Source organism: Mobula birostris, chromosome 2, assembly GCF_030028105.1.
Source record: "Mobula birostris isolate sMobBir1 chromosome 2, sMobBir1.hap1, whole genome shotgun sequence".
NCBI lineage: Eukaryota > Metazoa > Chordata > Chondrichthyes > Myliobatiformes > Myliobatidae > Mobula > Mobula birostris.
In genome coordinates this window covers 91,749,473-91,759,882 of record NC_092371.1, presented here as the reverse complement: position 1 = coordinate 91,759,882, position 10,410 = coordinate 91,749,473, and the positions used below count along the sequence as shown (strand labels likewise).

Here is a 10,410-nt window from a genome sequence, read left to right as displayed (position 1 = left end):
CTGTATCCTCTGGTCTTAGACTCCCCCACCATAGGAAAAATCCTCTGGACATCTAATACAAATTAAAGATCAGCAACATTGGAAACTGATCATTTCTGCAAAATGTTGGAGGAACTCAGCGGGTCAGGCAGTACCTATAGAAGGGAATAAACAGTCGACATTTTGAGCAGAGACCCTTTACCGTGTATTCCTCTGCCTAGAGATGCTCCCTGATCTGCTGAGTTCCCCCAGTATTTTTCGCCGTATTTCCAGTATCTGCAGAATCTCGTGTTTTATATCCGCATTTGTAAGTAGGTTGTACTTTGACATTTGACACACGGCATACCAGTTAATATTGAGAGTATTATTTGTGGTAGCTTGCTGGGTTAAAGGTACTAGGGGCGCGTTACTTAACCATCCACTAATTGCAGACATATTACCCAGAAACTTCCGCGCTTCAGAATTCGCCGACCGTGCCTAGGCGATCAAATGCGCATGCGTGACGTTCCCGGATGTCGCTTACGTGCTCAGAGAACGTGAGTCTCAGCGGGTTCGGCTGCAGGTAAGGGCACTACTCAGGGCACGGGCGACCGAACTGTGACTGAGGGAGAATTACTGTGACCTCCGGACACACTGTGGTCTTGTACCCCGCGATAGTTCCAATTCTTTCCCTCTTTGTCAGACTCACAATCCGTAGCTTGGTCCAGGGAAGCTTCCAGCAGATGAGCAAAAGTGTTGACGTCATTTTTGCGGCGCATGCGCATCACTGGGTCTGTCGGTGCCACATAGAAGGGGTTTTCATTCGTGGGGGCTTCTGGATAAAGAGAGAGCCGATGGTGACAGTACCAGCGCATTCCCTGCCAGTCCTTAGGGTGCTTGGAAGCACAGTCGGAGGATCTGGGAGCGGATAGGTTTCCCAAACGCTGCCGAGCTCCAGCTATGTGAGTCCAAGGATTAGAAACTCTGAATAAAAATATGGTTCCGAGTTAATCGCGGATGAAGAATTTACCTTCCAGTCAATGAAAATGTCAATTAGTGCTGCAAGGGAAAAAAGATCAAATTCTTCCATCAGCTTTAGTACTTGGGAAAATCACCTTTTTACCTCCTCTTAATCTGGACCTTTCTAACTGTGAGAATATGTTCTGTAGCATTCTCTATGGGCACATAATGATATCAAAATCATTTGCCTTGGGTAACAAGTGACCTGTAACTTTCACATCACAAAAGTGCCACACTCCAATGAGAAAGACTACTGCCCTCCCCTTCATATTCATTGGCATTGCCATCGGTCAGTTAATCACCACCAATCACCTGTTGTTAGGGGATCAGAGTAATTAGAAAATTTCCAGGATTGGACATGTTATAACAAGTGCTCTTTATAGTGCTGTGGTACATGACCAGAACTTCAAATAATGCCAATGGAGAGAGACAAACTGAACCAAGTCACAGATTGATGAAAGACAGAAATGCACCATTCTAATACAGACAGGGAATTTAATGACCTGGTCTGCGTCCAGTTAGAAGATGAGGGGGGTTCCTGCAGCTTGAGTTGAACTTTGTAACAATGTGATGTCAGAGCTCACCACAGAGTAAAATCTCATGTGAAATATTCTCTTTTACCCATTAATATTTTTACAGGTTGGAAAAGGCAGAAAATTAGTATATGGGAATCCCAAACACAACAACACGTCAGATTTACAGTCTCTGTCTGGATATTTAAGGAGTGACTAGATATTTCCTTGCAAAACGATATTAATGTTGTCGATCCTTGGAGATAAAGAGGTATTTCATCCCAGCTGGAAAGGTACTTTGTGTCTGAAATGAAGTTTTCTGTTGTAACTCGGTGAAATCTACCTGAACCGGGTGCTGAGAACACACCAGTGGGAAGGAATTTATTCACAGCCTACTCGCAGTCACAACGGGGAGTTCACAGTGGGGAAAGGCCATTTGCCTTCTCTGTGGGAGGGGATCTTCTCTGTCGACCAGCCTGAAGATACATCAAGTTCACACCACCTAATGAACAATTCATTCTGTCATTGATGCTAAAGCTATATGAGAAATTTCATCTGTGAGAGGATGTTGCTCAGACTATGGGAAGATATTCACACACACAACCACGCTACAGAGACACCAACAAGTTCACACTGTGCCATGGCCATTCATCTGCTCTGAATGTAGAAATAGGTTCATTTAGTCATCTCAACTGAACGAACCTCAGTGAGTTCACACTGAGAAGATGCCGTTCAGCTGCTCAGACTGTGGGAAGGAGTTCACTTGGTCATCTGACTTGAAAGTACATCAGCGGGTTCACACTGGGGAGAGGCCTTTCACCTGCTCTGAATGTGGGAAGGGATTCACAGACTCATCCAAGGTACAGAGACACCGGCTGGTTCACACGGGGGAGAGGCCGTTCACCTGCTCTGAATGTGGGAAGGGGTTCACAGACTCATCCAAGCTACGGAGACACTGGCTGGTTCACACTGGGGAGAAACCATTCACTTGCTCAGACTGTGGGAAGGCATTCACTCACTCATTCCAACTGAAGCTACACCAGCGAATTCACACTGGGGAGAAACCGTTCACTTGCTCAGACTGTGGGAAGGCATTCACTCGGTCATCTCAACTGAAGGAACATCAGCGAATTCACACTGGGGAGAAACCATTCACCTGCTCAGACTGTGGGAAGGCATTCACTCGGTCATCTCAACTGAATGCACATCAGCGAGTCCACACTGGGGAGAAACCGTTCAGCTGTTCTGAATGTGGGAAGAGATTCACTCGGTCATCTGACTTGAAAATACATCAGCGAGTTCACACTGGGGAGAGGCCGTTTACTTGCTCATACTGTGGGAAGGGATTCATTCGGTCATCTGAACTGAATGCACATCAGCGCTTTCATACTGGGGAGAAACCGTTCATCTGCTCAGACTGTGGGAAAAGATTCACTTTGTCGTCTCATCTACTGACCCATCAGTTAGTTCACACTGGAGAGAAACCATTCATCTGCTCAGACTGTGGGAAGGATTTCACTCGGTCATCTGGCTTAAAAGTACATCAGCGAGTTCACACTGGGGAGAAACCATTCGCCTGCTCAGACTGTGGGAAGGAGTTCACTCGGTCGTCTGACTTAAAAGTACATCAGCGAGTTCACACTGTGGAGAAGCTGTTCGCCTGCTCTGTATGTGGGAAGGGATTCACAGACTCATCCAAGCTACAGAGGCACCGGCGAGTTCATACTGGGGAGAGGCCGTTTACCTGCTCTGAATGTGGGAAGGGATTCACTCAGTCATTCAACCTTTTGTCGCACCAGCGAATTCACACTGGGGAGAGGCCGTTCACCTGCTCAGAATGTGGGAAGACATTCGCTCACTCATCTACCCTACAGAGACATGAACGAGTTCACACTGGGGAGAGGCCGTTCACCTGCTCTGAATGTGGGAAGAGATTCATTCAGTCATCCACGCTACAAAAGCACCAGTTAGTTCACACTGGGGAGAAACCATTCACCTCAGATTGTGGGAAGAGATTCACTCAGTCATCTGACTTGAAACTACATGAGCAAGTTCACACTAGAGATAGACCATAGATATAGGAGCAGAATGAGGCCTTGTAACCCATTGAGTCTGTTCCATCATTTCATCATGGCTGATCCAATTTTCCTCTCAGCCCCAGTTTCCTGTCTTGTCCCCGTATCCCTTCATACCCTGAACAATCAAGAATTTGTCTTTAATATACATAAAGAATTGGCCTTCACAGCTGCGTGTGGCAAAGAATTCCACAGATTCACAACTCTCTGTCCAAAGAAATTCCTCCTTATCTCCATTCTAAAAGGACACACTTCTATTCTGATGCTCTGTCTTAGACTCTCCCGCCACAGGAAATATCCTTTCCACTTCAACTCTTATCTAAAGGCCTTCCACCATTCGATAGATTTCAATGAGATCACCCCTCATTCTTCTGAGTTCTAGTGAATACAGGCTCAGAGCCATCAAATGCTCTTCGTATGACAAGCCATTAAGTCCTGGAAACATTTTTGTGAACCTCTTTTGAACCCTCTCCAGTTTCAGCACATCCTTTCTAAAATAATCTGCACACAATACTCTTAAGTGAGGCCTCACCAGTGCTTTATACATTCCAACATTACATCCTTGTTTTTAATAGACCTCTTGAAATGCATGCTAACATTGCATTTGCCTTCCTCACCATGGGCTCAGCCTGCCAATTAACCTTTAGGAAATCCTGCATATGGACTCCCCAAGTCCCTTTGCTCCTCAGATTTTTGTTGTTCTCTCCATTTAGAAAAAAGTCAACCCTTTCATTTCTTCTACCAAAGTGCATGAGCATATGCTTCCTGACACTGTATTCCATCTGCCATTTCTTTGCCCATTCTTCTAATCTGTCTAAGTCCTTCTGTAGCCTCTCTACTTCCTCAAAACTACCTGTCTTCATATCATCTGCAAACTTTGCAACAAAGCTATCAATTCCATTATCCAAGTCATTGACATATAACATAAAAAGAATCAGTCCCAACACAGACTCCTGTGGAACACCACCAGTCACTGGCAACCAACCAGGAAAGGCTTCTTTTATTCCCACTCTTTGCCTCCCGCCAATCAGCCACTGCTTTATCCACGCCAGAATCTCTCCTGTAATACCATGGGCTCATAGCTTGTTAAGCAGCCTCAGTTGTGGCACCTTGTCAAAGGCCTTCTGAAAATCCAAGTACACAACATCAACCAATTCTCCTTTATCTATCTTGCTTGTTACTTTTTCAAAGAATTCCAACAGATTTGTCAGGCAAGATTTTCCCTTGAGGAAAATGGCCTATGATCGAGTATTAAAGGCAGCAGCTCATGCAGTTTTTTGTTGGAGGTTTGAGCAGTGTCCACTCAACATTTGGGATTGACTAGCAAGAAGAACTTAAAGTTAGGCAGGAGCAAGTGGGGCAGCCAGTGTCAGAGTGAACAGAGTCGGGGTGGAGATTTTGAGGTGTTAGCTCTTCGAAGTTTCAGTGAGGAGAGCATTCAAAGGTACATTTAATGTCAGAGAAATGTGTAAAGTATGCATCCTGAAATTCTTTTTCTTCGCAGCCATCCACGAAAACAGAGGAGTGCCCCAAAGAATGAATGACAGTTAAATGTTAGAACCCCAAAGCCCCCCCCACAGCTCCCCCCTCCCGAGTGTAAGCTGAAGCAAAGCAACGACCTCTTCCCCTCCCTTACCAGCAAAAAAAAGCATCGGTGCCCCCCATGAGCACTCAAACATGCAGCAAAGCATTAATAAAGACACAGACTTGCAGTACCCCAAAGGCTACTCATTCACCCAGTAATTCAACATAGGACAGTTTCTTTCTTTCTCTCTCTCTCTTTCTCTCTCTCTCTCTCTCTCTCTCTCTCTCTCTCACTTACTCACTCACTCACTCACTCACTCACTCACACACACACACACACACACACACACACACACACACACACACACACACACACACTGTCCCTGTTTCACAGCGAGAGGGGAGACATAACAAACAACTCACTGATTTATGATGTTAAAAGTCTGTTGCGTCGCTTTTTCCAAGCTCTGTGCCCAAAGAATTCGGGCCTCTGGGCACACAACCAGCAGCCAGTTTGCTGCTTTCAATCTTCTGGGTACTCCCATCACATACCAGATTCCTGCGGAGACACTGACCTCGAGTCCGCCTGCCTCCAGAGCCACGAAATCCCAAAACCTTGAAGGCGCGCTAGTCTTCTAGGCCACATCCTTGGTACATCGAATAATGGCCAGTCGTGAGACCCTGAGAGCGGGTCCCATTCCCACAAAGAACTGAAATCAGCATATAACTCCAGGTTAGGGTCTTCAAAAGAAAGTTGAAAGGGAAAAATAGAGATAGTAAAGATAGAAATGGAGCTGTTTCTGAAGAATCAAGCAAAGGAATTGCCGTTAGGCACCATCGTCTCCTAAGCTCCACCCTGCAATCAGTTAGAGAAGGTATAATTAAGCTGAAGATAGAGATTTTTTTTGTCCCCCTCTTTACAGTTGCTCAGTGAGAACAGTAGGGATGACTCCTGTGGGATGTGGAAAGGAGGAGACACCTTCAGTGTCCCTGATGACTACACCTGCGAGAAGTAGATCCAGTTGTAGCTTCAACAATCTGCGTAAAGGAGTTGAAGCTGGAACTGAATGAATGGGTCATTCAGGAAGCTTCTGGGGTGATAGATATGACATATAGAGAGGTAGTTGCACACAGGAAACTGGGTGACAGAAAAAGGAAAGGTGTTAAACAGCCATTGAAGAGTACCCCTGTGGTCATCCCCCTCAGCAACTGGTATCTCACTTGTTGGAGTGGGAGTGACCTAGTAGAGAAATGTCATAGCCATTGGATGTCTGGCTCTGTGAGTCTGGCGGGTGGGGCGGGGGAGAGAGTTGACCTGTTTTGGTAAGTGATACATTAGTTAAGGAAACAGTCTAGATATTCTGTGGGTGACATCGCTATTTCAGAATGGTATGTTGCCTCCAGTGTGCTAGGGTCCGGGACATCTCTGGTACAGTGTCCAGCATTCTTAAGGAAGGTGAACACCGAAGGACATGGTCCATGTGGATGCCAATGATATGGGCAGGTAGAGTAATGAGGTTCTGCTCAGGGAGTGAGATGCTAAAATAAAGGACAGCACATCCAGGGCTGTGATCTCGATTGCTACCTGTGCCACGTACCAGTAACATGAAGGTTATACAATTTAACACGTGGCTAAGGAGTTGGTGCAGGAGGGAGGGTGTAAGATTTTTAAAAAATTTGAGCTGGCGAAGATTGTGTGTGCAGGAGGGTGACTGTGTTGGGGCACAAGGGGCATCGTTGATGGAGGGTGGAGGGGATTGACAGGTCTCTCACACACAACAAACACATGCAGTTGTGGGTATGGAGGGTAAGGTAGATGGTGAAGTAGTAGGAGGGGAGTGTGAAGGGGAATCTCCTTCAGAAAGTCCCAACACATTTTGATAATAGATTTATTTTGAACTGAAATGTATTTTTTGTAAAACGTACTCAAACGTACCCAAGAGTGGAAAACAAACCCATCAGCTCCACTTCTCTGTGCTGGCCAAGAATCCCCACCTGAGTCTATCTCATCTGTCTATGCCTGACCTGTCTCCCTCTAAAGTTTCCTTTTTGTGTACCTGTCCCAGTGTCTTTTATTTTCCTTCTCAACCTCATTTTTCTGCCTTCTCCCCATAACCTTTCACGTCCTTACACTGATCAACCTCTTTTAATAAACTTGATAACTTGGCCTCTGAGCCCATCCATGGCAGTGAATTCCACAGAATCACAACCAGCTGGCTAAAGAAATTTCTCCTCATCTCTCTAAATGCAAGCTCTCTGGTATTAGATATTTTGACCCAAATATACCAACTATCAACTCTATTATGTTTCCCATAATCTTATCCGCCTGAGCCTCCTCCACTTCAGACAAAACAACCCGATTGTCCGAACTCTCCTTACGCAGTAGCTCATGCCTCTGAACCAGAAAGCATCCTGGTGAACCTCTTCTGCACTCTCTCCAGTGTATCCGTATTATAGTGGAGAAAAGGGAACGACGGAGGCAAAAGGGAGGAGCTGTCCACAGTTGACTGGAATTACACACTAGCAGAATAACAGAACAGCAGCAATGGGTGGAGTTTCTGGGTCCAATGCAAAAGGCACAGGATAGATACATCCCAAAGATGAAGAAATATTCTAAAGGGAGGATGAGGCAATTGTGGCTGGCAAAGGAAGTCAAAGACAGCATAAAAACAAAAGGGAGGACATAAAATGTGGTAAAAATTAGTGGGAATCAAGCTTTACAAACCAACAGATGCCATCTAAAAAAAAGCAATAAAGAAAGATAAGATGAAATATGAAGGTAAGTGACAGTAAAATAGATCATAATAGGAGCAGAAATTGGCTCTTTGTCCTATTGAGTCTGCTCTGCAATTTCACCATCATAAATCCATTTTTCCTCTCAACCTTAATCTTCTGTAGTCTCCCTATATCCTTTCATGCCCTGTCTGAATGAGAATCTATCAACCTCTGTCTTAAAAATATACCCAATGACTTGGCCTCCACAGCTACCTGTGGCAACGAATTCCACAGATTCCCCACTCTCTAACAAAATAAATTACTCCTCTTCTGAAAGGATGCCCCTCTATTCTAGACTCTGACCTCTGGTCTTAAATTCCAATAGATTTCCCAGGCAAGATATTTCCTTAAGCAAACCATGCCGACTATGGCTTATTTTATCCTGTGCCTCCAAGTACCCCAAGGCACAAATTGAAACAAACCCTGACTGGTCAAAACAAAATTGTAAATGAAACAGCACTGAAGATTTGTTCTCTTCTGGAGTGATTGTATTCCTGGCCCCCGAAGGGTGGAGGAGATGCAGCAAACCAAAAATAAACGCGCTGTACTGCAAAAGCACACATGAAGACGCTGAACCTCACGTGGAGCACAATAGAGGAGATGGCCAAGGAAAGAAAGAGATGGAGGTCTTCATAGCTATCCAAAAACACCAGCAGTGTAAGGGTCTATAAGTAAGTGGTGCATTATTGATTAATAATCGTGCAAGGCTGACAAGTAGAAGGCAGCAGAATGGGGTTTAGAGGGAAAGTCCATTAGCCACAATTGAATGGTGGGGAAGACAGAAGGCAGTGGAGGCCAATTCTCTGGATTCTTTCAAAAAAGAGATAGAGCTCTTAAAGATAGCGGAGTGAAGCAATATGGGGAGAAGGCAGGAAAAGGGTACTGATTGTGGATGATCAGCAATGATCACAGTGAATGGTGGTGCTGGCTCAAAGGGCTGAATGACCTACTCCTGCACCTATTGTCTATAAGACTGAATGGATATTTCTGGTCCTGTGACTTATGGTACAGCAGTGAGATAGCAAAGAGGTGGGGAGTAAGGTGTGGGTGCAGGTAAGAGATGGTGTCCAGGGAGGAGGTGGTTGGTATCAAACACCTTTCTGCTACGTCTTATTATAACAAACAATTAACTCAAGAGTGCATCAATCATAAGAGTGTTTGCTTGCAGCAAGGGAAGACTAGCACTGCACAAGACCTGGTATTAGCTTTGGAAAAGAAAACATAGTCACTCCCTCAGATACAAGTTCAAAGACAGTGCATTCTGTTAGTCTACTGAACCAGTGTATTTAGCACTCTTCCAGTAAAGTACACAGGTTCCATTAGCATAATGTTACACTAGCATTATTAGCAAAGCAGTCTGATACAATAAGCGTTCCATTTTGTTGCAGACAAAAATTCCATTTCGATACTATAAGTGCAGTAACATTTTCACTGTGGTGAAACATCCCTACACCCCTTGCCCTCTGTGAAAACCCTTCCAACTCCTACACCACTCCCTTTTTCTGTAAACCCCTCCACAACACCTGCATATGTGCACATGCATAAGGGTCACAGTTCCTGAAAATCGCGCATGTGCTCAATAAACATAAGGACCTTGCCGAAATAGCAGCAGGTGGGAGCAAGGATTTCATCGGCACCAGCGTCTGAACCGCAGCTGAGGGACAATTTCTGTGAGCTCCAAACACACAGTGGCTCTGCACCCCAGGACAGTCCCGTTCCTTTCCCCCTCTCAGCTGCTTGATTTGTACATGGGCTCTTGGGAGCTTTTTGCTGATGATGTCGCCATTTCTGTAACGCACATGCATTGATGTGAACAGAGCGGATAAAAGGGGCCTCTTGCATTTTGTGTGTGTTGCCTGGATTTCCAGCATCTGCAGAATTTCTTTCTTTTCAAATATTATTATTATTATCCAAAATTAACAAGAGTACATTGAAGCAGACAACACTTACATTATCTCAAGGAAAAAAAAAACATTGTTTTAAAGATTGAAAACATTTTGATGTAAAAAAAAAAGCAAAAAAAATCCCTACTAAAGTAAAGTGAGAAAAAACCCATTAGGTGTTCAACCCCAGAGCCGTGCATCATACAAAAAGCTTCTAAAGATAAACATCAAACCGCCAACAAGAAAAAAAAGTAACAAAAATTTACAATTAGATCGTGGAGGAAATCTATCAATTAACTCAAATGATAGTAACGAGCAAATGAACCCCATCTTTTCTCAAAATCAAACATAGGTTCAAAGGTTTGACTCCTAATTTTCTCCAAACTAAGCCATAGCATCACTTGAGAGAACCATTGTGACAAAATCGGAGCCAGCGTATCCCTCCACTTCAACAAAATGGCCCTCCTAGCTATCAATGTAACAAATGCAATAACATGTTGATCAGGCAGAGAGATACCACGGATATTTTGAGGAATTATTCCAAAAAGCACAATTAATTTGTTAGGTTGTAAATTAATTTTAAGTGCTTTAGAAATTGTAGAAAGAACTGACTTCCAGAACTGTTCCGGTATAGAACAAGACCAAAACACGTGTGTCAGTGTA

General features: G+C 44.4%; 1 protein-coding gene across 2 annotated transcripts; it reads left to right on the top strand.

Moving 5' to 3' along the window:
* Positions 1 to 503: 503 nt before the first annotated feature.
* Positions 504 to 9,718, top strand: LOC140188587 (uncharacterized). 2 transcript variants are annotated; one of them, XM_072245010.1, is made up of 2 exons: positions 504 to 541; positions 1,618 to 9,718. In XM_072245010.1, the coding sequence occupies exon 2, from the start codon at positions 2,216 to 2,218 to the stop codon at positions 3,563 to 3,565; it is 1,350 nt and encodes a 449-aa protein (XP_072101111.1). In that variant the 5' UTR covers positions 504 to 541; positions 1,618 to 2,215; the 3' UTR covers positions 3,566 to 9,718. The 2 variants fall into 2 exon arrangements, with proteins under 2 accessions (XP_072101111.1, XP_072101120.1); XM_072245019.1 differs by lacking the exon at positions 504 to 541 and adding an exon at positions 824 to 920.
* The last annotated feature ends 692 nt before the right edge of the window (positions 9,719 to 10,410 follow it).

What these genes read in the sequence shown, in the direction of transcription:
- LOC140188587 (XM_072245010.1), top strand. Translation starts at nt 2,216, where the DNA reads ATGCCGTTCAGCTGCTCAGACTGTGGGAAGGAGTTCACTTGGTCATCT.